The sequence below is a fragment of the Scomber scombrus genome, chromosome 21 (assembly GCF_963691925.1).
Source record: "Scomber scombrus chromosome 21, fScoSco1.1, whole genome shotgun sequence".
Taxonomy (NCBI): Eukaryota; Metazoa; Chordata; class Actinopteri; order Scombriformes; family Scombridae; genus Scomber; species Scomber scombrus.
In genome coordinates, this window is record NC_084990.1 from 6,294,257 (window position 1) to 6,322,014 (window position 27,758).

Sequence of the window (27,758 nt, forward strand, 5' to 3'; positions counted from 1 at the left end):
CTTCATTTGCCCCATTCTCCTCACTCCATCTCATCTTCCCCTCTGTCTTCTCACATACATATTATTACTTCTCTCCCCGGTGTCACCTGCACACAGCGCTGAGCGAGGGGATGTGAACTGAACTGCTATTAACCAGCTATCACGAGCTGTCTGATTCAATATCTGCTCATGGGGAAGATAAGGCATACGCGCACACACACTCCTGACACACTTCCTCAGACATTTTAAGAAGGGGATTTCTTCACCCTTTAAAAAAAAGTGAGGCATGCGTAGGCTGAATTAAAGACGGTGCCACACTTACATATACTGTTATTGTTTATTATATTTTGTGTATTATAGTTATATATTTCATAATTCTTACTTACGTTAAAAAAGGTGCTAGGAAATGAAGGTGCAAAAACCATGTTGAGAAATAAGATTTGTTGACTGTGCTATCATCTTTGAAAGACAGAATAACACATCAAAATGTGCAATGAATGAGACTGGACAGACAGAGAAACTAATATTAACAATGGCATTATGAAACTGTAAAAAAATAAATATATATATATGTATATATATATATATTTATTTTTTTACAGTTTCATAATATATATTTATATACTAAGTTACTAAGTTAGTATATATACTATATATATACTAAGTTACCAGGTCTTCATTGCAACAACTACATCAGCGGGCTAGGAGGAACAGCTTTTAATTTCTTTGTGTATGCAAGTACACAAGAAAATGACAATAAACTTAATCTTTAATCTTTAGATAAACTGGGTCTTTAATTGTTAGAAAAAACATTTGACATTTGAACCTGCCAATGGTGCTAGATGAAATGTTAGGGCATCACAGTTAGCCTAGTTGCAGAGATATATTGAGTTTTGGCCAAAGGCTGAAAAACATACAACTACATATGTTCACATTGCAGACGTGGTCAACTATGTATTATATGTTAATGACCTCAGGTCCAAAATCGATATGAAAAATCCCTCCATATTATTATTACTTGACTTAAGTTCAGCCTTTGTATAGTAGACCGCTCAGTTCTTCTAGATAGACTCCACAGATAGACTGGCATCTCTGGTACTGTTTTTAACTGGTTTAAATCTCATCTTAGTGATAGAGAGATAAATTTAAACCCTCTCACATTCAAACATACATTTCTGCACCATATCAAAACCCATCTTTCACCTATAACATCTCAGTCCTTTTAAATGTAATGCTTTTCTGACTGTATACTGCACTGTTAGATCACCTGTTGTGCTTCATCTTCACCAATTTTAAATAAAATGCAAGTTCCTACATAACAACTACAAGTAACCAAAAACAAAGAGATATATGTATGTACACTGTCTATGTTGCAATTTCACACAGCTATTGACTGTTTTTCATCAAGACTGTGGCAACAACTCTATTACCTCTCCACCTACCCCCACGTCAGTTGGCTCGACAGCGTCTGGCTGGATGCACTCCGCTGCTCATGACTGCTTTTGACACGCTGTCTGAGCCATGATCAAACACTGCTGCCCTCCAATTCCGTCATGTAGATGGACTAAAATGTCATAGAGAGAGAGAGAGCGAGAATGGGGGAGAGACAGAGAGGTGAGGAAAACCGAGAAATAGGGTGACAGACGTAATCGTGTATTTGCAAAATATGTAAACTCATATTGGCTAATACTCATTGTTCTTGTGCCATGTATGATGTTGCGAAGTGGAAATATGTGGATTTATAGCTGTTTGTCACGATACCGCGTCTGTTTCCATCCGTCTACCCTCCTGCTGACTCCAGAGGAAGTGATGATGAATGTGGATAGACAGATCTTTCTCCACCTCCATCACCACCTCCCACAACAATAGCCTCTGATCGATCATTCCCAGAGTCACCGCGGGCATTCAGATAAACATTTGGGAGCAAAAAAAGGGGTGCGTGTAACTTTCATTTTCGGAATAGCTAATGGGTTTTTTTGTTGTTGTTTTTAAAAAAAGTGAAATATAATGAAGCTCAAGCCTAAAACCTATCTGACTAATAAGCGACATACCATAACGCCTTCAAAACTTCACTATTTAAATCAGTGACAAGCCAATTCCACTCCAATAATAGGCTAAATCAGGGCCTGTTTTCTTATGATTGGCTCAAAGTGTTGGGGACTACTCTGTACACCAGTGGATTAAAGGTGTCTCTTAAAAATGTTTTAGAGCTTTTGAGATGGCCACTACGTCAGACTAGATTATGCCCTAAATTTCTTCACTGACCACCGGCCAAGAAAGATGTCAGACAAAACAATGAAGTCCAGCCAACCCTGCTGTAGCTCACAGTTGGTTAAGGGCTGCTAAAGACTGACTAACAGGATCAAGGATATCAGGAGCAACCTTGATGTTGTAGGTATGAAAGTACACATTGTAGATATGGTGACACTAGGTGAAAGAAGGGAAAAATATACATGGTAGGCTTTAAATCGTAGCCTTGTGAAGCAGTACTGACTACCCTCTACTATGAAATACTGTGTGGGATAAAACAACAAAAGGCCGTGCCTAATGCTCATTTTCATTCCACTTGTATGTCAGATCAAGCCAATATTGTTTTTCTGATCCTTGCTGACGTTGCTGGTAATAGAAAGAAACAAGGATCATGTCTTTTTTGCATATCATATACCATTTTCCAATCATAATCATGGCTAAATCAAGACCTTTCCATTCCTATGATTCTTCTCCTTCTTTTTGTATCTTCTATGTGTTTTGTGTGTATGTCTGTTATAGGCTACTTTTTGAGACACATTTCAGAATAAAGACCAGTTAATTGGGCATGGCTTGTCCAATTTGGGACGAAAGCTGTGGAAAAGCTGATTTTTGGATCAGTGGTTAAGGTTAGGGTTAGGGTTAGGGTTAGGCAAGTAGTGGTTACGGTTAAGGCAGTGGCAGCTGGTTGTTTTTTTACACTAATTGGCTACTGATCTGTACTTCCTTATGTTCAAGTTATGTAATGTTCTCATGTTCAAATGCAGGGCTGTGCAGAGTCCTTTAGAGAGGCAGGTGTAAAATGCCAACATAATCTATTGCATAACTGTTGAATTATAGCAACCTATATTCAAATGGTTCTCAAATCCTCTACCCCCATGGACCAGCATCCTCTGGGTTAGATAAGTTTCCAGGAAATTAATGTAAGTCTATGTAATTTCCCAAAAAGTGACTGAAGTCAGCATGTGTGTATGTCTGTGTATCACCAAGGTACCAGCTTGGGTTGATGAGCAGAGGTATTGATTTTCCTCTTGGAACTTCTTGAGCTTATTGGACAGGCACCGCTGGTGGGATACCTGTCACACACACGCGCACGCACACACGCACACACACACACCAAGAAGACACTCACAAGGATGATTACATACCTTTAGATATATGAATTGTTTGCATATTGACACATCTAAAATGAGAGACGTTTTACAAATCAAAAGTTTCCACATAAGCTACAGAGAAGTTTTTAACTGAAGAGAAACTTCATATGTAAATATTTCTGGAAGAATAAATGACAGCTGAGAGAAAATTTCACATGTATCTGGCTCTGGAGCTCCCTGACAGAAGAGAAAAATTAAAAGCAACCCCCTACACACACACACACACACACACACACACACACACACACACACACACACACACACACACACACACACACACACACACACACACACACACACACACACACACACACACATAGCTAACCCCCCACTGTCGCTTCTTCAAGACGCTCTTTCCAAGTTAGTGTGTCGCTGTTCTCAGCCCCCTGTGGCCTCATTATCAGACAGACAGACTGAGACACAGCAGCCATATCTGATAACAGGCACAATAGCACACACACACACACACACACACACACACACACACACACACACACACACACACACACACACACACACACACACACACACACACACACACACACACACACACACACACTCTCACACACACACATACAGACAAAACATTAGATAACCTTAGTTTTCAGACACTTACTTTCATCCAGACTGTTACATACACCGTCCTGACACTGTGGCACGTCTACATGATGTTCCCTTCCAAAACAGAACAAAATCATGAAATAAACACACCCACACACACATATACAAAAGTCTAACCAAACCTGATCCCATCTATATGTATGAGATTACATCATATGCGCACATCCATAGACCTGCAAATGCAGCACTATAAGTATGGCTAAAAAAGTTGCTCAAAAACATTGACATTGCAAATTACCGCATATAAGCACTCAGAAACCTGATGACATTCAAAATGGAAAGTAATAATGAAACCCACACAATTCACGTTGCATGTGTCAATGACCGTACTACTCAACAGTCAATTAGAAAATTACAATCTGGTTTTAGAACTAGCATTTGCCTGATATCAGACACATACTATCTCAAATTACAGGTAAACAGTACACTAAAATATGTTTCTGAAACATTTGAGGCAAGAAATGCAGTAACAGAATCTTGATTCATATTTGATCAGCACTGTCTTGTCTTACTCCTCCTTGGTTCTGGCCAGGCGGGGAGTTCCGGCCCTCTGAAATGATGCCAACGCGGAAGTAACTTAAAACTGCATTCTATCAAAAGGCCACCAGGGGGCTACCGTTTTGGTGTCAAACAGTCTAACCAGTCTATGGTTCTGGCGCACAGCTTGACCATGCTTGACAACGGCATTCGCCCTGCCTATGGAGCTGATTGACTAATCGTCCACCCTACCACGCTCACTGGATCGTTCACTTTTTAAACCATGATACCACTGTTTCATGTCATGATGCCAGACCAGAATCAGTCAACTTGACTCAGTGGAGTGGGTGGATTCAAAGGTCTGTACTAAGGCAAAACTAGTATAGCACGGAGGCAGCTTTGCTTTTTGTGTCAAACAACCTCCACCCAGCAGGCAGCACTGTCCTTTACTTTGACTTTGCTTGGTCTTGTCCTGCTTAACCTTGTTGCTGCATTCAACGCTTCAGATTATAATATCTCAATGAATCAGCTCATTAATCATGTTGGAGTAAGTTCCTTGGCTCTTGATTGGTTCAGATCCAATCTCCTTGGCAGGCATTTTTCTGTAATGTTTTTTTTAACCTTTATTTATTCGGGGAAGTTTCACTGAGAAACTTTTTTACTGAGAAGCAGCCTCTCTTTTGCAGCCTGACTACATCCAAACAGTTGCAGACATTCACACCTGGAAGCTGCCCAGCACAATCACAAGCTGACCTGTTAGCCACTGATAAGCTTCACTGGAGCAATTGGATTTAGGGGCTTGCTCAAGTGCACCTCAGAGGTGATAATGAGTAAGGGGCAAGTGCTGCCTTTTCACTTTTCCCCAACGAAGTAAGATGAACTGGCGACCTTCCAGTCACAAACTCTTCACTAACCTTTAGCCTCTGTGTGTTTGTGTCCTGAGAGAAGGAGAGAGAGAGAGAGAGAGAGAGAGAGAGAGAGAGAGAGAGAGAGAGAGAGAGAGAGAGAGAGGAGAGAGAGAGAGAGAGAGAGAGAGAGAGAGAGAGAGAGAGAGAGAGAGAGAGAGAGAGAGAGAGAGAGAGAGAGAGAGAGAGAGAGGATACTAGTGTGAGGTGGGAGGTGGGCTTGATGGCTCCTACACAGTCTGTCGAACCTAAGCTTATGTTTACCATACACATCTTTGTGCACATTTGGACGTAGCTCTCCGTTTTGTTTTAAGTACTTTTATAATTGAAAATACACATTGACACAACTAGCTGGTTGCAAAAGGAGAGAAGACATTTCAGATCCCTCTCAGTCAGGGTGGGATAGTCCCTTCTTCCATGCAGACAGTAGTTAGGGAGGGAAAAAAAGCCTTACAATTTCATTTTTAAATCCCCCCGAGTTTGTCATTTCAATCAGCTCCTCCAGTGACTTTAAATTTTAAATCCAGAGTAGAATCTACACCAGGGGCAAAGGGGTGCTTAATCCAGTTTAGATTAGTATTTTCAAGGTCAGCTAAATATCCCTGGAGGTGCTCCAGGTCAGACTGGAGAAGTTGAGAGATGGTGCCCTACTCACGAGATGAAAGCAGCTCCTGGTGAAGCAGTGGTGACATTTCTCTTACTCCCTCCTGGACCTTGTTTGACCATAGCATAATCTTGTTGATAAAAACATGCACGTTGTCTTGCACATGCGATGTGTACATATCACACCCTTGCATGTTTTGTTTCACTACATTTAGGTGCTAGAAAACTTCTGACATTTATGCAAGTTTTCGAATCTAAGCTGCATTTGTGAAAAGGTCTGCCAGCTGGTGCTTTTCAGATGAGAGGAACTCTGCAAACTCCCTCTGCAGCTCATAGACATGATTCAAAATTAACCCCTGTGCCAGCCAGCACATGTTGGAGTGAAGCAGCGACCCTTCAAAACGGGCGCCCATGTCATTACACAGCAGAGTGAACAGTTTGTGTTTCATAGGGCAGGCTTTAATGAAATTCAGTACTTGTGTAATGTCCTGTAGTACCTGATTAAGCTCGTTGATCCTTTTCACAAGTGCCTAGCCAACTGCATTCAGGGCTTTTGGCTTGATGAGAGTGGTCATTCCACGGTTCTCGACAGTCATAGCTGCAGCCTGGTCTGAACACACCCCCACAAAACAAGACCAGTCAGGTCCATCAGTTACCAGGTTAACACTGACAATTTATGTGATGAGTGATGTTTTGACTGACAGGCAAAGATGGGCATTGGAAAGTAAGACTTATGTTAGCGTTCCCTCATCTTCCCTGCAATTTGCTGAGGCCCCCTTGGTGGCCCCCACTTTGAAAACCACTGCTTTATTTCACCACTGCATCTAATTTCGCGGCTTCACTCTGCGCACCTCAAGGATCAATTCTGGGACCTATTCTTTTCTCTTTTCACGTGCTTCCCCTTGGTAACATAATTAGTATTTTTTTGTGATCAAATTGATTGATTGAATTGATTGATTGATTTTTATATCAATCATCAGAATCAGCAATACATCAGTAAAGAAAAAAGTACAAAGTATTTCATGTTGGATGTTGTAACTTTGTCCAGCTTAACAAGGACAACACCAAGAGACTTATATTTTCCCCACCAAGCCTGACTGTCTAAATGAATGAAAAACGTGGCTTCACGCCAACCAAAACTCAGTCCTTTGCCAGAAAATTGAGAGGATTATTGATTAAAATCTGAACTTTGACATAAAGTACAAGTGGTTATTCAGACTTGTTGTTAGCCCTGGTAGTGGCATGGCTCTTTGGATCGCAAGGTCAGCCCTATCGGTTGGTCGGTCCACCACATTCACTTTAGGCCAGACTTAAATATTTCAATAGCTATTAAATGGATGGCCCTGAAATTTGGAACAGATATTCCTGGTTCTTAGAAGATGTAACCTGAGTGACTTTGGTGATAGTAAAAACTTACCTCTAGCACCACCAGCAGGTCAAAGCTGTCCTTAAGAAATTATTCATTTAACACCATCTTGATTGTTATCATCTTCAAGTGGTCCAAAATTCAGCTGTAAAGCTTTTCATACAAACTATGAGAAGAGAGTGCATTAACTCAATTTTAGCACCCCTCCATTGACTTCCACACAACAGTTTAAAATTCTGTCGATCACTTACAAGGCTTTATATGTATTGGTTCAAAGCCATATTTCTGTCCTACTCAGCCCATACAGTATATGTTCTCACAGTTTCTTCAGTCTTCATTTGGAACCAAGGGCGACCCTACATTTGCTGTCATTGCACCTAAACTGTAATATGAATGTAATTTGCCCTTTATTAAACATCAGCTAAAACATTTCTAACCATATCTTAACTCATCACTGGTATGATAAAAAATTAATATATCCTAGATGATACTATACAATTTTATTAATTCTATTTCATTTCTCTGGTTTTACCCTTTACTGTATAATTGTATCGCTGTCTCTTGTGTCCTTTGTTGAAGCACTTTGCAACTATGTTTGCTGTTTGCGTGATTCTATAAACAGTGCTAAACAAAGTTATAATGAATATCTTTGCAGATCTGTGACATGTAGATAACAGCTCCATAATCAAGGGGGCAACAGGTTAGTTGGGGTCACTCGCTAATCTCAGCGCTAATTAAAATTCAGCTTGTGCAGCTCATCAAAACAATTAGTGCAGAGAAATAATGAGAGGAGTGATTGTATTCATAAAGGGAGGGGGACAACAAATGGTGCATACATAACTGTACGTGAGGAGAATCGATTGGAACAAAAAATGAGAGGACCGCAGTTATAACATGCTTACATATAGCCCAGAAGAAGTATAGAGAGAGAGAGCGAAAGAGATGTGAGTGTGTCTGAAAGCGAAGATAGATGGTTCCCAACCTGGTAGAAGATGATAGGATGAGACACTGAGGGAGGAAAGGAGAGATAAGAGTGTGGAGGCATTTGGTGGAAATGCATGAAAAGGAGCCCCAAAGTGACAAAAAAGCATGACTGTTCCCAATCTGACAGGTTAAGAAAAAGTGAGGTTGGGACATGACAGAGCTAAAACGGAACAGAGTGATCCCTCTTCTCCTCTCTCTCTCTATCCCTGTATGTCTCTGTGCCTCATATTCCCCCCTCGCCCTGTTTTCCTTTTTTTTTTCACCTTCCCTCTCTAGGCAATTTTTTGTTCTTCCAAAGAAGCAGCCGTCTGCCAGAATGACTTCCCTTGTTCTTGAGGCGAGGAGGGGAGCATTGGCACACCAAAGTAGAGAGAGAGGAGAAGAGGAGGAGGAGATTTAAGCTTACGTAAACCAGTGCAGAAGGCCTAGGTATTCTTGCAGTATGTTGGTGAATAAGATGGCGATTCTTTCCACCTCACAGGCGCGAGGTCAGGGAAACGAAGCTGCCGCTGTCGTGATTGAAACATCACGTTTCTCTTCCAGTCTTTTCTTCTCCTTTGCTTCCAGAGCCCAAAGCAGGACCCTCTGAGACCATCTCCCACTCCTCAACATCAGCAGGCCATCTGTCTCATCCCCACACACACTCTCCCATGTGCCCCTTCTCGCTACAACAAACACTTACACAGTTTACATTACCTTCATCCAGCCTGCGGGGGGGAACAGACAGAAAAAGAATACACAACAGTGGGTTTCTCTCTGTATGATGAGTATTTATAGTACAAGAGAAAGTGAAAGGCAGACTGCTGGGACACATTCACTCCGTTCTGATTTTTCCCATCTTGGACTGACTTGAACACAGAGAGAAAGTACACATCACAAACATATCCATTATATTGTGTCATTTATTCTAGTATTCTGTCTTGAAGGTAAGAAAAGAAACAGCATCTTGAATCAAGCATCTTTTTCAAGAGTATTTGAGAGATCTCACTTCGCTTCTAAAGCTTTTTATGAGTTTCACAGAGAACCACTTCACAAAAAACAAGGCACCCAGACACTGCTTACAAGAGTAGTATCTTTATTATTAAGGGTTGCATGTATACATGTTGTATATTTTTTTGTTATCTAAACCTTGAGAGAAAACCCATGAGACGACTGCTACGGTGGAGAAGGTTCGTCTCATGTTGCGGTGGATTCGAGATAACAGACAAACGAGGGTGAGAGCAGATGGTAAACGGAAGCTCGTTAGCTCGATCGCTGTGAAACCACAACAAATGAAGTCAAATGCAGAAGAGATAAACTTTTAAAATGTATGGACAGTGGTACATACAAACCTGCACACCAGCCCTTTACACACACATACACACACACAGGCATGCAGGCTTCTACTCATACTCAGATCCATGTGAAATGAATGTGGGAGCTGGAATGCAGGGCTAGGAGAAGACCACAGGACAGATGGGTTCATCTGCAATATTCATCCAAGTGGTTTTTAGGTCATGGTCTAGTAAGGGTCTGTAGTTTAACAGTCAGGTTAGGACATTTTCTACAAGTGCTACATATTTTCAGTAGGCTGCCATTGCTGCTGTGGGTGTTTCCTGATAAGAACATTTGTACACCTGATTTTAAATATGGCTCAACTGATCAACTGCCTCTGAAGGCCTGCTAACGTAAAACTTGAGTTGATATTTGAGGTAATAAATAATAGGCTAACATTAGAGTCGTACACGACTAGTAGAGGACCTCATGGGTAACCTCATGGCAACTACTCCAACCAAAGTAGCATATGCTTTTTAAGCAATGGAATTCTTCTATTGGCAAAGCCAGACTTCAGAAGCCAAAGAGAAATGAGCTAGGCTATGGCTGCAGACTGGAATAGTGACGTCTTCAGAGATTACGACCCTTTCTGTTAAATATCAGTCAGTCAATACTGGATTCGTCATTCTGACTGCGTCTCCGTCTGCCCATCCAGCAGTTGCCTGCGTAGTTCCTGGGGGTCGGTGACGGGCAGAGAGCAGGTGAAGTCCTGGCAGACGTAGGCTGTGGCTGCACCACCCTGCTGCGACATGGAGGAGAGTGCAGGCACACGCTGGCAGAGGAAACTCTCTTCATCACCATCTAAAAGCATCAAGACCTGCCAAAAATAAAACGTGGGTGGGGGTGGAAAGAGGAGGTTGGTTCAATATGTTGAAAATAAAGAAACACTGTGATTTGGCGTGGCTCCTGAATGTTACATTTCTTACTTTTCTCTTCGGTTGTTATTGCATGCCTTGACTGATTTGCATACGTCTGGATTGAATTTTACAGACTTCATTTCAGAAAAAGGTATCCCAGTAATGATAGTTTCATTCATCCAGAAACAAAAACCCACCTAAAAATAACCCATTCAATTGAAGGGTCAGTGCATGCCATGGTCTCTTGCCCACACCAACAGAGGGAAAAGAATAGATGGATGGACATGTGGTTCACGTGTCCTGCCTGCAGCATGAGGAGCTCCAAAACCAGTGCTGCCCTGTCACGCACCGAAAAAGTCTACAAAATAATGTATTAATTCTGTATGAAACTACTGACAACTGTGTGTGTATGAGAGATTGCCTTTCTTTACATCTGTTTGTCATGAATGTATGCACGTGTCTCTATGCTGGTGGTCTTGGACAGGTCGACAGGTCCGTCGTTAACACTTCTTCCTATCAAATATGTCATTTTCTCCTAGCCTGGCATGACTGACATGCAGGTCAGTCTGTGGTGGCCTGAAACTTTTATATACTCTTCCAACACTATTCACTGCACTATATTATACCCCTTTTCCACAAGTTCCCTGAAGTCTTAATAACATGTCTGATGTGCTTTGGTCAAATAACCACAAGGGTCAAGCACCACATCAGCCTTCTCACCCTGTCTAAAAAGCCCTGCTCAGAGTGGCTGGTTCAAGCACCAGTTTCTTTAATCCTCCTGTTGTCCTCAGGTTAATTTTGACCGGGGAGGACAGAAGTTGCACGGTCGACATGAAGACAACAGAAGTGCTCAATGATAATGAGATGCTGCTAACCTCAATCGTCTTGTCTTTGAAGTGTGCCGACATGAGTACGGGTTTACCCTACAATGTCAGAGAAAAATGGCTGCCGGAGAAAACATAGCGGTCCAACCATATACAACAGGGTCCAAAAGTCTGAGACCATTTTCCCCTAGGGAAAGGGAAAAGGGAACTTTAGGAAATATCGAGAGACATCAGTAGGGTTACCCGAAAACTGGTTCCAAATTAGAACTGAATCCAAAATGCCAAGAATCAGGAACTCATTCAAATGTTTGAATTCCGGTTCCTAAACATGATAACCTTTATTAATGCAAACAAAAGCTACATACCTACAAGGACGGCAGGTAAACATGTTAATTTGTGCTGTAAAGTTGGGCACATGGGAGTCTATGGAGATTGATTTGCTTTTGGAGCCAGCCACTGACTATACAGGGAACATCAGTTTTTGGCACTTCTGCGTTGGCTTCATTTTTCATTCCTGGAGGTGCTGCTTGAATAGATCACAACTTATCACACCATCCTAATTTACAGGCTGGTCCACCTAACTTGTATGACTGACCCCAGCAAATTCATACCAGGCTGTACTTGGCTTAAAAGGTACTGGGGCATCTCAATTACCCCTAATTCTGCATATGACTGCCTTCACCCTCAATCTTGCCTCTGCCATTATACATTTGTCATTACAGCAAACACTCCTCATTCGTCCCCTGAAGGCCTGCCAGCCAGCACTCACCCAGACACATCATGCAGAACTGTTTGAATCCCCTCCATCCTGTCTCAATGAGCCTCAAGTTCTCATTCAACGTCCGTCTCAATGCGCCCCTAGTGCTCCAGTCAGCCATTCAGACACTCATTTGTGCCAGTAACCATCTGCACTTCTAATGCCAAGAAACCATCAGCGGGTTACACCGCCTGTCTCCTGATGGCGATAGACTCTCTCAGCAGCGGGAGGTAGTTCTGTTTCTATTACTAAATCTGCTGCCTGGTAAATAAAATAACCCTTTAGGGGATGATGAAGTGATGCTATTCTATATTGTCTTATTCTCTGCAGGGATGCTGGTACACCTGATAGACATAGCTATGAGCGTAAATAACCTGCAACACAGGAAACTATGAATTCACACTGAGCGCCCTAGATGGTTGGCACACACGCACACATACAGGGGAAGACTGGTAAAGAGTGTGATGGAATGTGGTCATAACGGTGTGACCGTTGCTATGGAGACAGGAGGAGGATTTCCCTACCAAGCTGAACCTTTTCCTCTCTGTCTTGACTCTTCTTCTTGCTTGTCAGCTTCACGCGGTCCCTCCTTGAGCCTAGACCACATCCAGCCACGCGCCCTCAACTCAAAGGTCACCCTGTAGTCTGTCTGTGTCACAACAACACTATATCCACACGCCCGTGGGGACCCAACAGGAGGAGTGTGTGTATGTGTGTGAAGCTGCTGCAGACAGCACAGTTGGCTACACATGAGAGCTCAGTCGAACTCCCACAGGGTTAATCCCTTCATACACTGGGCAACCCTGAACCTAACAAACATCAACACACACACATATACAATTCCCACCCGTTAAATGTCCCACCACTGACAGCTCCCTCCCACTCTCCCTCTCACTCTGCCAAACGAGCCGAGCTAAGACACTTTAAAAGAACACAGTGTACCTGTGCTGACAGTATCGCACAAACACACACATCCTCTGGAACCATTTAAATGTTGTCTCTCTTCTTCCTTTCTAACCTAGCTAACACACACAGGCGACTCATAGGCCCGGCCTCTTTTATCGAGGTAGAGCCAAAGAAATGTAATAAACACACCAAACACACTTTTGAGAGGCGCTGTCATACCTGAGGAAGAGTGATGACGGTGGCTTCGAATAGTGCCGCGTGCAGCCGAGCATGAGGAGATTTACTTCCTCAATGCCTCTCGATCTGTGGTGTCTCTCTCTCTCACACACACACACGTGTATATATATATATATATATATATATATATATGAAGGGACCTGCTCAGTCATCATAACAACCTGGCATCTGGACCACCGCCTCAGGACACAAGCAGACACACACGTTCACACTTGGACACAAAAACTGGCATGGAGGGAGGTGGGGCAGCGGAGCCACATGAGCTGCACGCACCATCACTCATGCGTTGGCACCGATTACGCCGTCGGCTCCATTCACTCATCTGAATTTTCACCAGGGGAGGAGGGTGAGGTGACGGAGCCAGAGCCAGAGGGAAAAATTTAGGCAGGAGAAATTTTGAGCATGAGGGCAGATAAACTACAGAGACGACTGATATGAGAACTCAGATATCTACCAGTCGATAGATGTTTTCGTAAAAAGGGCACATCTCTAATTTAGATGAACACTTTATAGGGTGACTCAGAATGCAAGTCAAACCTCTGTATTAAAAAAGGATTTACTTTGTAAGCTCTCATTTTAAATGTATATTTCGCAACACACATCTGCAGTAAAATCAAGTAACTATTAACATTTTGAAAATGAGCTGTTCTGAGGAGTCTTGTCAGGAAAGCAAGAAGTAAGATTGGAGAAATCAAAGGAAAATTATTTTAGTCGTGAGTTTGTAAATGTTAATGATCTTGTTAGGTCAATTGGGACGTCCCTTTCAATGGACAACAGCAGAAGATCTGAGAGCCTTCCTTTCCCAAATCTGTTTCTAAGATGGGTCTTCATCAGCTTCAGTTCAGCTGTGTTCATGGGAGTGGTCCTGGGTAGACAGCCTAAATGGTAAATGGTAAATGGATTGTACTTCTATAGCGCTTTTCTAGTCTTTGTGACTTAAAGCGCTTTTACTCTACATGTCACATTTACCCATTCATACACTGATGACAGGAGCTACAACGCAGGGTGCCAACCTGCTCATCAGGAGGAGACTAACATTCACTCAAATTCATACACCGTTGGTGCCCAAAAGGAATCCCTGTGTGCATCCACCTCTGTCCTTTGGGTGCACCCCAAACTGCATATTCTAGCTATTCAAGCTCTTTTTTGAAAAAGTAGATAAAGTACTCAAGAAAAAATGCTAATAAAATACTGCTGCTGGCAAGACGTTAGTGTAGACTCCAGTTACCCCTGAGAAATTGTGCAAACACATGGAGTTAGTATTTTACATTGGTGTCCTCAAGCTGCCTAAAGTCAGTGACATGTGGCGTGAAAAACATTTCGTCCATGACAAGTCCCACTATCATATCTTGGAACATATGAGTGACCATGAGGAGGATGCAGTGAATGACAGGACAGGCACAGAGGATTACGACAGGCTGCACCCTCTGTACAAGTCTGCCATTGGTCTGCAAGGCTGTCTACCACCTTCATCAGAACCTGGCTGTGGATGAGCTTGTGGTTGCCACCAAAGCTAAAATTGGAATGAGGCAATACATCAGAAACAATCCAAAAAGTGGGGCATAAAAGGTTTTGTTTTAGCGGACTCAAATGGCTACATGGTAGATTTCAACATATATAGGAAAGGCACTGGGAGGAGACTGTCCTTTGATGCTGTTGTGTCGCTGGTAAACTAAGAATATCTGGGATCCAGTTATTAAGTAGAAGGGCACTCATACAGAACCTCCAGCTCACACCATTACAACGACAACTCATAGGACGCTACATTACCTCCTCTTCATTTAAAGGACACATCATGTTTTCTTGTTTTTGGATGTTCTTTACAGGGCACTATGACATTTTCATCCACTGAAAGGGCACCCATGACTAAGGCAGTGACTACAGAACTTTGATATTTTTCATATTATCCTTTGTCAGGCACTTTAAAGCACATTTTGTCATGATTGGTTCACTGTGGGGGCACCTCAGGGGGCACTTTCACTTTTTCCAGATCCAGATATTTCTGGCGTACAGTGTGTCTAACAATTTGGGGCTGCCAGGAAAAGCTGAACAAATTACATCACCAACATCAGGCGGAGAAAAGTATGCCCTTCGCCACACAAAGACTGTATGCAGCGTTTTTTCATTAGTGGCATGTTTCTGTAACTGAGTATGATTTATGTGAGAGTAACTTCTGAACTTTATACTCACAAACACACAACACAACAATAAGAAAACAATTTTTCATTAAAATGTGTTTTTTTTTAATGGAATTGCAGGAGAGGAGGCACCCCAGCGCTTTTAATGGACCACACACCCCTGCATCTGATGATCTAATGATTTGGACATCTGCTATTGTTGACAGCTCTGCACTGTAGCTGCTTGAGCTAAATTTAGACTACATAGACAGACTGCTTCACATCCTCAATCCTTGGAGGACTTTTTATGGTTGTAGGCATGAAAACATTATATGATGTGCTGAAAAGTTTAACTGGGTGATTCTGACATCTCTATTCACCAGCTGTCTGTCACACCAGACAAATACAAAGCTGCCAGCCAGCCTTTGTGTCTGAAATTGATATGAGGCGCTCACCTAGATTGCATATGTTGAAAAAAACTCACCATTACTTATTTTATGGTGACGCTGTTTATAAAGTATTTCGAGATTTAAACTGTGGCTGTTGCCATTTTAAAAATTCAATTTCTCAAAATTGTGAGTTTGATATAAACGATTAATCTTTTATCCCTCACTCTCATGTAACCCATATTCCCAAAACAAACCAGTTCAAAACCAGAAAAAAATAAAACTCTCTTTATTGTTGCTGTTGTTTGGCATTAAAAAGTTAAATTGGTTAATATTTTAAGTAGCAAAATTCTGAATATAGGTTACTTCATTCACACCAAACTAAAAGCTCCACACACACTCAGGAAAACGCAACCTCTCTTCAGTGTCTTCTGAAGTAAGTGAGAGTGAGTGGGCGAGCCTTATCCGGTGGTGTGCTCTGTCCTTTGTCACGCTGGGCATCGGTTTTCAGCAGCTGACAGTCTCTACAGAGCCCTCTACACTAAATCACCACGGTCTCCTGTGAGATGTGAAGACGCCTCGGTGTCTGAGGCAGAATTAACAGCCTCTCTCCTCAATCAGTCCCTGACACCTACGACATCCTCCATCAGCTTATGTTGCGTTTAAGATGAAAGGGAATTCTCATTGGGTAAAGTCGTAAAAAAGTCACGTCAAGTTAAAAATGTTAAGGAGATCAAATCTGACATGTAAGAATTAAGGATGGGGCCAGTTATCTTAAAACCTATCCGGTAATATAGTGGTATAACAATTGACGTTCTTTATAGATAGAAGTTCTAGTACTCGGTACAATTACATTGATTTTTGGGACACTATCACTCAGGTGACACAGACTGACCAATCTCTGGATACTGTGCAATTGTCATTTCTGGGAGTTTGAACTGTTTGGCATGCAAGTTTAGTTTCCAGTGCCAAACTTTGCTGAATTATGTATTCCAGATACATAAACATTCTGCAAGTCAATATATGATTCATTCTCGCAATCAATCAGTTCCTAAAAACATGCCCCATTGTGAGTTACATGTTTTGAAGTTACTTGATGGAATGTTTTACTGTGTGTGTTAAAATGCCATTCATGAATAATGGACTATAATCACCAAGCTGTCACACTCTTAGCATCTGTTACATTTATACTTATAATGGTGAACATGAAATAGCAATACAACACTAAAACAACAGGATTGAATACAGATGATGTGTTCCTTTAATCAAGATCCTACTCTTTCGAATGTTTTTGTGCAACTGTCATTGTATCTGCATTGAAAAGGCTGAAATACAGGCTACTAGAAGTTGCCAGAAGACATGTTTGCTCCACTAGAAGGGTAAATTCTTGGTGGAGTAAGAAATATTTAGTTGTGTATTGGGCATTTGGCTTGTGAACGATGTTTCGCAAAACTAAGGGTTGCTATTGTTCTGTTTCTCTCGGATTATTAAAGACCTTAACTCTTCAAGCTTTGATGAAAAAACGGTGGTACACTACCATACCACAGGGAGCAATTTCCTGACCGTTGGGATCATCCTGTTTCCAGTGGTCATACTTTTACAGGCAGGGTCAATGAACGGTAATGACCCCATATAACCACAAGCTACTCTGTGTATGTGAGATTAAAGACTGCTGGACTCCAAGAGAGGTGTTTCATTAGCGCTCACTCATACAGCAGGTCAGAATCGGAAATAAGATCAAAAATTCTGCTTTCTTTCCAACTCATCAAAGGAAATGGTAAACTGAGGCAGGTGAAAAGAAATTGAATCTTATGTCATGTGTGAAAGTATTACTGGCTGGAACATAAGGGCTGTTACATCATACCGTGGAGGAGGTCATCTGTGCATGTACATCTCATTTCATGCTAAATTAATGTACATATATAAATGTACACAGACATATGCTGTATTTTAATGACAGAACAATGTGATTCACTAAGCAATTGACGCTTCATCTACAGTGGGAGGGAGAAAATAACTAGGACGGGTGGGAAGAAGAGAGAGGAAGCGATGCAGGGGAAAATGATAATAAAACAGAGACAAACTGGCAGTCTAGCCTCAAACGTTTGTAGGCTTGAATGCCTGAATGATTTGAGGAAAATATCTGCTATCTCTTCAATATTCCATTAAATAGCAATTCTTTCTGGTAACACTTCAGGCTTGTATTCGTAGTCTACATTGTATTAAAAGAGATAAATTTGTATCAAGCATTATCACAAACCTGTTTATTTTTTACTACATGAATGTATACATATTTTATATGCCAAATGACCTATTTAGCCCACATTTAGTAAGATATTACAAAGGCTGTAAATACTTACATTATAATAATAATAATGATCATTTTCATATAAAATCATGACATTCACAACCTGTAATTATACTGTAGTCTTGACAGCTTTGTGCTTTAGCTGCTACAGACTGACGGTACATACGGCTTCGCAGCACTCAATTCCACAGGTTCCAGATCACAGATTTTAAGGTCAAAAGCTAAAAACAATCATACATGATGTGCTTAAAAGTTTAACAAGGAGATTGTGACTACTACTTACCATCCACCAGCTGTGGGTCATTTAGACTCATCAGCTACAAAGCTGATTTGTCGATTAGTCTTATTACTTTGCTGTTCTTTTTTAAAAAGACAAAGAGAAAAATGTCATTGCTGCTTTTTTGAACAGTTTAAAACATGCAAGGCCTGTATTATTATAAACAACAGCAAGGACTTTGTATTCAGGACAACTCATTGACTCACATTAATTGGCTACAGCTGGTTAGATTTCCTAATGACAGATGTCATTATAGGCAGCATCACTGATGGTAGCTGAATAATTCTTTCACCTCTTTTAGCCTGTTAATAATGTGAGTTATAGCATAACTGGAAGTGCAGGTTGGGTGAATGTGCTCACAATTAATCATACATTATCCTTATCTAGTATGTTGTAAGTATGTTGATAGCAATTAATGGCAGCAGCTTGCATATTTTGCTTATTTATACAATGTGATCTCATCTGCAAAGTCTGCTGTCAAGTTAATATTGCTGATGTAAAAATCTTTAAAAATATTGCTGATGTAAGATAAAAGAGCATTAAAACAACTATTTCACAAACTGGCATCACTCATTCAACACTCACCAGAATATAATTGACTCTCCCAGTCATGCAGCATGAGGAAAACCCTCCTACACATGCAAAACAATTGTTTACCTTGGACAGCTATGTTAACCCACACTACATCCCTGATTGTATCAGACGAAAACATTCTCAGCCCATAAAGATAAAGCGAGAGCGGAAGAGTGAACAAAACACTCCAACAACTACCAGTGTGTATGTGTGTGTAAACGCATGTGCGTCTTATCTGTTCATTGTAGGTTTTATTTACCATGCCGAGATAAGCGTGGAGCGTCAAGCGCGACGGCAGCAGACGTATAGACAAGATACCACCACAGAGAGAGGATTATATCTCAAACAACACCACTAAAGCTGTCCACTCTCTGTTGGATCCTGAGTACATACGCACCTCCCCCATAGCTTTATGGATGTACTGGGACATGGAGGAATTACTAGATAGTTGGGTGGTGGAGAGAAAAGAAATCATTCAATAGAAGGATATGTACATTTTCAGATTAGCAAGTCAAGGAAAAATGGATCGAGAAAAATGCGTTTGTGAATTTTAAAGCATGATAGAATAAATATAAGTGATAAAAACAGGAATAAAAGAGGATGAGTAGCTATCGGAATGCATTAGTCTAGCTGAAAAGCACTTTCCAGCGACATGAACCATCTGGGACCTATCCCACAGCTGTCAATCAACTTGTCTTCTGCTCTCTGACTGGTTATTGGGCTTAGCAGGTCATTAACAGAGAACAGGGGAATCAATTCCCCGGCACACAATACTATGTATAGACAAACACACACACATGCAGCCTTTGATGAGTGAAGAGAGGGATTGTGATGGAGGGGAGAAAGGAGTAGAGGGGTAACAAGACAACGGATTGATGTGAAGGAGGTCAGAGTTCACTGAGGAGGACTGTGAGACTGCCTCGCTCTAATCCTCCTCTGCACTGTGTGGTTACCAGCGCTGGCAGCCTCTGGCTAGGCTTGCTATCGCCGCCCGTCTTTCTCGTTCTTCACTCTCGCTGCCCTCCATGTCACCCTGCTAACTCTTCCTCGTGTCTCTGAGGTCTTGTTAGGGATTCCCAGTGGTTTCCCTTCAATGTTCTCATAGATGCTTTCATAAGGACACTCTCTCCTCTTATGGCCCACGGTCCCCCCTTACTTCTCCCCTCCTATATATCCTCTATTCCACTCAGTCCTGCTCTTTCCTCCTCTCTAGGGAATGCGATGGGGGAAGATGTAGAAGGGCAGGGAAGCGGTGCTGTGTTAGGAATAAATAAATAAACTTGCGTTCATACATTTATCTTCCTCCAGGAAGCCTTCCATCTTCTGTCTTAAAACCTAGAAAATCCCTGTAATACCTTTAGCTCTTTCTGCCCCAAGCATCTTCCGCAAACGCTGCAATGTCGTTGTCCTCCTTAACACTTGCCACAGACCCCTTCCCCTTTCCCTATCACATCCACTCAATTTCCTTAAACGCACTCCACAGAGAGCCAGTGAAACTAACCCCTCTGTGACAGTCTGGTTCTAATAGTGGAGCAGTGAGACTTACTCGGAATAGCTTTTGCCACAGGGGCAAAAGCACAGTGGGAACTGATTAATAAGAAGCACTGACAGAGACGTTTGGGGTACAATGGGAATTATAGTTCTTGTAAAACATCATTCGACACTTAAAAGACCTCACACATATATCTGGCACTGACAGATACTCAGCAGTGTGAGTTTGCCGGAAGAATTTGTGTTATTCCAAATTCATATTAAAAAAAGATCCACCAAACATACAGAACCAGTCAAAAATGTGAACACAACCTCTCATTGAAGGGTTTTTCCTTCATTTTTTCAACTACAAAACAATACTGAAGTCATCAAAACTATAAAATAACAAACATATCATGAAGTGAACAAAAAAGTATACAACAAACAAAAATATATTTCATATTTTAGATGCCTAAAAGTTGCTTTGATGAAGTTTGACATTCTCTCAACCCTCTTCTTGAGGTCGTCACGTTTTCTAACAGTCTTAGACAAGTTCAAACATGCTGAGCACTTCTTGGTTGGCTTTTTCTTCACTCTGTGATCCAACTCATCCCGAACCATCACAGTTGGGTTTAGGTTGACGATTGTGGAGGCCTGGTCATCTGATGCAGGTCTCATCACTCTCTTTTTTGGTCAAACAGTCAAATAGTAGCGAATTCTCTTAATTTAGTTAAGCAGTTCTTGCCATAATATGGATTGCCACTACTAACTATTTGCTGTACACCAACACTACCTCAGCACAACACAGCTGATCATCTCAAGTACATCAAGAAGGCAAGAAATTCCACCAATTAACTTTTGACAAGGCTACCTGCTCACTGATAACTTTTCCAAGCTGGATAAACTCTTGCCAATAATGTGCAAGGCTGTTATCAATGCAAACAGTGGCTACTTTGGCGAAATCTAAAATATGAAACATTTTGGTTTGGAAGGTTTTTTCTTTACTACATAATTCCATATGTGCTGTTTCATAGTTATGTCTTTAGTATTGTTCCACGATGTAGAAATGAGTAAAAACAAAACTGTTGATTGAGTAGGTGTGTCCAAACTTTCGACTGGTACTGTATCTCAAAAAGAAAACATAGTCCCTTTACAGAGAGCTGTAAGGTAATGCATGCCCAGGCAGCAACATCAGACATTCTCAGTTTCAGCCATCGCAGAAAATTGGTCTTCATATTCATTGCATGACCCTGCATATGTAAGAAAATGGAGCTGTATATTCTTCAATACTGACATCGTTACAGATAGTGGGTTTCAAGTTTAGGGTTTAATACCTTTTATGGAAAAAATGTCCACAACAAAGCTGTCTCAATCTGTCCTTTCTGTCTTTGAATGGTTCTAAATGCTATATTTATCTATATATAGTGGCTACTCTGGTTGCACACAGTACTTTTTATGCCCACAGTCAAGGCAGACCCAAGTCTCAATCTTTGACAAATCGAGAGAGTAATAGCTTAACCCTTAGATGCATGACCTACCGATACCTACACTCTTCCATGAGTGGGGTCAAAAATGACCCCAATTAGAATGAATGCGTTTTATGCTGTAAACTTAAGAAATGTATTTCATTTTGGTTAAAGATGATGATTTGTATTATATTTTGGTCAAAAAAATAATTATTTCATGTTTGACAAGCTCATTTATCACTTTTTTATAACATTTTTATCCCAGCTTTTAAAAAGGTCAAAAACGGTTAACATCCAAAAAGTATCCCAATTAGAATCAATGCATTTAATGCAATATTATAACACATGAATGATTTCATGTTTTCCATGCTATCACAACTTCAACATTCATTGTTTGTGTATCCGTCTGTCTGTCTATGTATGTACACACACGCGTCTTCTTTCTTTTCACTGTGAGCAGCTGTTACAAACTACTTGTTTCTGGCTGTGAGCACTGCACACAGGGTCACTGCATTTCCAGCAACTATTGGTGGCTTTGCACACATCTTACACCTCTTTCTCTTCTGTTGGCCCTGTCATAACCCTAACCATCATAGTGAGAGTCTGCTTCTCTACACAACAAATACAGTAATGTTAGCTATCTTAGTTACCTAGTGTTAGCTTACTAGGAAGTAATTTGATAATAATAATTATAATAATAATAAAAATAGGTGCGATTTATATAGCACCTTTCACATATCCAAGGACGCTTTACAATTTGATGATGATAACACTACACTATATCACACAAAAATCATGTATGTGGAAACTAAGTTCATATTTTATAACAGCATATATATTCTGAGGTATAAAAATGATGATAATACTTGTACTAATAATACATGTATGTTGCTGGGAAAAAATAATCTTTAGGGGTGGTGAGACTGCTGACATTAGATGTGTGGATCGACAGTAAATATACCTGACAGTCACAGTTGATAAAAATCAAAGGTTCCTTCAAGGGTTAACCCTTGAAATTCCATAGAAAATGATTGGGGTCATTTTTGACCCCGCGTATGGAAGAGTGTGGTACTGATACAAAAAATGCGATTACTTAAAAAATATAACAATTAGATACAAATCCAAAAGGCCTTGTGTCAAAGACAACCTATTTGAGGAATACATGGAAGATTAAACGATAACAATTTAAAATTACAAAGATATTGCAAAAAAACTACTGCTGGGGTCATTTTTGACCCCACTTATGCATCTAAGGGTTAAAGGAGTGTGTCACAGAAACAGTGTGAAAGGGTAAGACTGAAAACATAATTCCAACAGATGCAACTCTGCCTCAAGCTGCACAGTGTGACAATGCAGTCGCACTTGTCAGGAAAAATCCATCTTTTGCTAAAAAAACAAAAATGATCAAATTCACACTAATGACTAAACACATTTAGAAGGTCATCATGATTTAGGTGAAAACTAGGCTGATAACTAAAAGGTTTGTGCTCATGGAGGTTATATCATTTTGAGAAGTTCTGACAAGCCACGAAAAAAAAATGGAGACAGTGATTGAACAAATTAACATATCTTCAAATGTAATATTTGATTACATATCCTGTACAGGAAATAATTCGATCCTACAAGTCTATGACCCACAGTCTTGTGAGAAACCTGTTAAAGACCATTCTACTATTCGGCCATGAGAATCATTTCTTGGTTTTATTTAGCTGTATATGTGAGATGAGATGGGTCCTAATAATAAAAAGAGCTATGAGACACACACTGTTCACCCAGTATATACTGCATGTGAAGTACCTTACTGTTAAGAGTCCGCAATCTAACTGTGTAGCCCGTTGTGCTGCATTTACAGCACCCAAGCTATCCTGTACTAATACTTTCTGACTGTACTGTAGTTTCTCACCACTTCTATAAACTTATTGGTACATTCTAGGTTTGTGTTTTTATTGTCACTAGCTGCCATTTGTCACTAGAATACTATGTGTCATGTTAGAGCCATTGATTATCCATCATCATGTGGCAGTGATTTAAAAACAAGTGAACAAGGGACTTTTTCATACAAGTTTACTTCTGAAGGAGTAATCTATTGTTGCCCAGCAACATTTCTAACTGCTGAATGTGTGCCACTGTGTTTCTTGCCCCCTAGCCCTGTGCACATCCTCAACTGCTCCCCTTCCTTTCACACATTATTTCACACTTCCATATGAGGGAGACAGAGAGCAGAAAAGCAGAGGCACAGAAAGAGTGTATTGCCAGGAAGAGCAGAAACACAGGGCAGCAGAACAGAGATGGAGGAGTGTATGGAGAGGAAGCGAGGAGATGGGGAGGGGAGTGGAGGGGAGAGAAAGTCCCTCCAAGAATAATTACTAGAAAGACTGCATCTCTGCTTGTGTTCCAGCTCACATCCTCTTGCAATTTCAGCTCTTCCACAATCAACAACCTCGACCCGGCTCTAATCAAGCCATATTTCTCTGTAATAAAAAAATTAACCACAATTTATTGCTGCGATTGCAATCACAAGCGGTGTTTCAGCATGATTGTTAGGGCCGTAATTGATTCCAACAAGCAAAAAAGTGCAGCAGAAGCTCAGTGTGCTGTGGTGAATTGAGAGGCACAGAGTCTGGTGGCGAATTAAAATAGTAAATAAATTAAACGAAGTGAAGCTCTCAGAACGTGTGTGTGTGTGTGTGTGTTTAGATTAGCAGGAGTTGGGCTCTGAGCACCTCATTCAACACAATTAGCGCGTGCCAGCCTCAAACTAGGAAAACAGGCGAGGAGTAATTGGATTTAAATTAGACATGTTCTCTGCTCATAGCTACCTAATGTAACGTGGAGTACAATGCCCTCATTCACTCTGCTGTTTATCTCATTTGGCATCCTCCCATCTCTTGCCACCCTTAGTACTCACATAATTCACCCTCTTGACTCCACCGTTCACTTTATCCTTTATCTTTCTGATACTGAACCCCACCAGTCTAATTGGTTTTCTTCCAATTACTCTTATCCATTATCTAATTTTTTCTGCTGCTCTCAGGGTATCTGCTGGTATTTTTTTTATTGCTTCTAAGAGTAAGTAATTAAGTGAAGCGGTTACGTTTATTTGATAACAAAATGTATCTTTGAATAAAATGTCAGTAAATAGTGGAAAATAGCTGCTACAATTTCTCAAAACCCAAGGTTGTCTTGAAATGTTTTTTTTCCAAAAACCTTTCAATAACCAAAAACACAAGCGTAAAAGTGTTTGATATAGATAAAACTGTGTGTTTGTCCGCTCTAATAAAAGCTGCATCATTAGCATCTTATATGTAGCTTTAGCCTCAGTCATTTAGCACAATGCCATGTATTTAGAGTTTGGAATGGTTTAGCCTTTCAAAAACCAGTGTTTGTCCATTCTAATTTAAGATGCATTATTAGCATATCTTGCAAACTAGCTAACCGCTTAATGAAATAAATCAAGTTAGTTTGGAGGCTAGGATGGTGAAATATATCAGTTAGTTCTCATGGAATCAACTCATGGAGAGTACATTGGCGTTTCTAGCTAGCTACAGCTGATAAAATGTGTCAGTGATGGTTGTCCTTTCAATCACTTAAATCAGTGGTTTCTAGCTTGAAATGACAAGCTGCTTTTGTCTGTCCCTTTCTTAAAATCAAGGACCCATTGTTTCAAAAATTCAGAATTTCAGAGGAAAATCTGTCACTGTTATCACTGTAAACTGCTATGTGCCATGTGAGAAAGGAAAGCTTGACATGCCTAGCAACAGTAACAAAGTGGGCAGGAGTTTAACAATCAGTCAAATATTTATAATTGTTAATCTGATTAAAAAATAATCAAATAACTGTTTAAGTACCTTTATTTGTTTAATTCCCTCCCTCTTCTCTCACCAGTAGTGTGTTTATGTGTTCATAGCATGCACATGTGATGTATGTGATTTGCATATGCATATGCAAGAATAAATGTCTCTTATATATGTATGAGAGCATACTGTAAGTGTGTGTACCGGCTGATGAGGGTTGGTGAGAGTGTATCTCACAGCTGCTGCAGGTAGCTCTGCTATTCCACCGGGAGGATGCTATCTCATCTCCAAGAATGAGTGTGTGTCTCAATGTGTGTTTTAATGTTGTGCTGGATCATCACATCTCAGCCCAGCCAAGGTAGCGGCTGCAGCCACTAATGGCCGGCTGTTCTCACAACATCTGGAGACACACATACACACACACACACACACACACACTTCGTTTCCCTCTCTCTCTCCCTCATCTGTCTCATTTACTCCTTTCCCCCTTTCCCATCTAACCCTCCACCTCTCTGAGGCTCAATGAAGGCTCATCAGAAGAAAATCTGGTTCTCTGGCACTCTGACAGTCCTGTCCAGGAAAGTCTTTTCTAGCTTCTGCACACACACACCAAGTGTGCATATATTATACAGTATACACACACAAACAGCAACACTTTTTCTCTCTGCAGTCAGTCTCTGCTTCATCAGGGATTTTGATTCCACACCGTATTTTTTACCTCTCTTGGTAATAAAGATACGCTGTTCACCACTTGGGAGTAATTAATGACACTGACTCTTGCTCTGCTTTAAAGGACCAGTGAGTTAGATGAAGTGGTATACAGCAGTGACAGTACAGATTGCAACCAACTGAATACTTCTCCCCTCCCCCTTCCCTTCCAAGCATGTAGGAGAACCTATGGTGGATGCAAAGAATGCATCAAGGGCTCATTCAAGAGCTTAAAGATCATACTGTCATGGCTCTGGTCATGCCTCTTGTGTTTCCCTATTTTTGTTGTGTTGACCCTTGTTTGTCTCCATGTATTTGTGTGAGTGGCAGACATGGTTCCTTCTTCTTCCTCTGGCTTCTCCCTGATTACTCCTGATGCACAGCACCTGCTCTAATCAGCACACCTGTCATCCATCATCTCATCAGCCAGATCTTGGCCAGATCACCAGGGCGCTCTTGACCAGATTGTTCAGTCAGCTTCAGTGGTAGTCACACACACTCGGCTGCTGAGTCTTTGTGCAGTTCTGAGTTATTTCCTCCAGTTCTATGCCTTGGTTGCCAACATTAATTCTTCTCTGCTCTCAGGATTGTCACCACCTTGCTACCGAGGTACATCCGCCAATCAACACGCTGCCCACCCCACTCACAACACTAACTTCCTCTGATCCACCTCAGTATACTCCAGTTGAAACAACTCTGCCTGGACCCCCACCATCACCATTCCCCAAAGTCTTTTTGACTAGATGCTTCTAAATGCTACACACTGAACCTCTCACTTACCATCTTATAAGTCCCTGCAGTAAGGACCAGGGTGTTTCTCTGATCACCATATTTTCTCATCCTTCACTTGTATGAGGCCTTTAAAACTCCAAACTCTCTTTCATCCTCAGCTCTACCATTACTACACTCATTAGAATATACAGGCCAACACCCTCCTTCCGGCTGAATCATTATCAATTAGAATTTGATGCATTAATAGCTATTTGCACAATGTTAATTAGACCAGATAGGAATTATATAAATGTGAAGGTGCTGACCCTTAAATATTTGTATCCACAAAGTATCTGCGGGTTTCAGAAGGCCATAAAAGTCAAGCTTAACATCTGGAGCTGTATTTAAACTCATTTAAAAAGCAATATTATAAACAATAACCTGTCAAACATAGCATAATACTCTACAACTACTGCTGTAAACAATAAATGGACATCAGAACAATTTACTTCCATTCACGTACTCAGTCATAAATCAGCATTACAGTAATTTTAGTAGTGTTTTCATGCTTTCAATTACTTCATCTTTGCACCAACCAGAGATTCTGACTGAAAAATAAACCTGACGTGCTGAAAACTGTAAGACCCCCACCTACCCACACATAATTAGAAGTGGTTATTCAAATCTTTATTATTCTTATGTACTTTTCTTTTTTGT

General features: G+C 40.9%; 2 protein-coding genes across 2 annotated transcripts in view; both read right to left on the bottom strand.

The window, feature by feature from the left end:
* Positions 1 to 6,321: 6,321 nt before the first annotated feature.
* LOC134003624 (zinc transporter ZIP11-like) overlaps positions 6,322 to 27,758 on the bottom strand; it is a 240,576-nt gene continuing 219,139 nt past the window's right edge. The window contains exon 11 of the mRNA XM_062442878.1: positions 6,322 to 6,331. The gene's annotated coding sequence lies outside the window, so the exon portion shown is untranslated. The remainder of the gene's footprint in view (positions 6,332 to 27,758) is intronic.
* spata20 (spermatogenesis associated 20) overlaps positions 9,395 to 27,758 on the bottom strand; it is a 43,477-nt gene continuing 25,113 nt past the window's right edge. Inside the window, exon 16 of the mRNA XM_062442402.1 lies at positions 9,395 to 10,467. Within this exon, the coding sequence (XP_062298386.1) occupies positions 10,273 to 10,467 (195 nt within the window). The 3' untranslated portion in view covers positions 9,395 to 10,272. The remainder of the gene's footprint in view (positions 10,468 to 27,758) is intronic.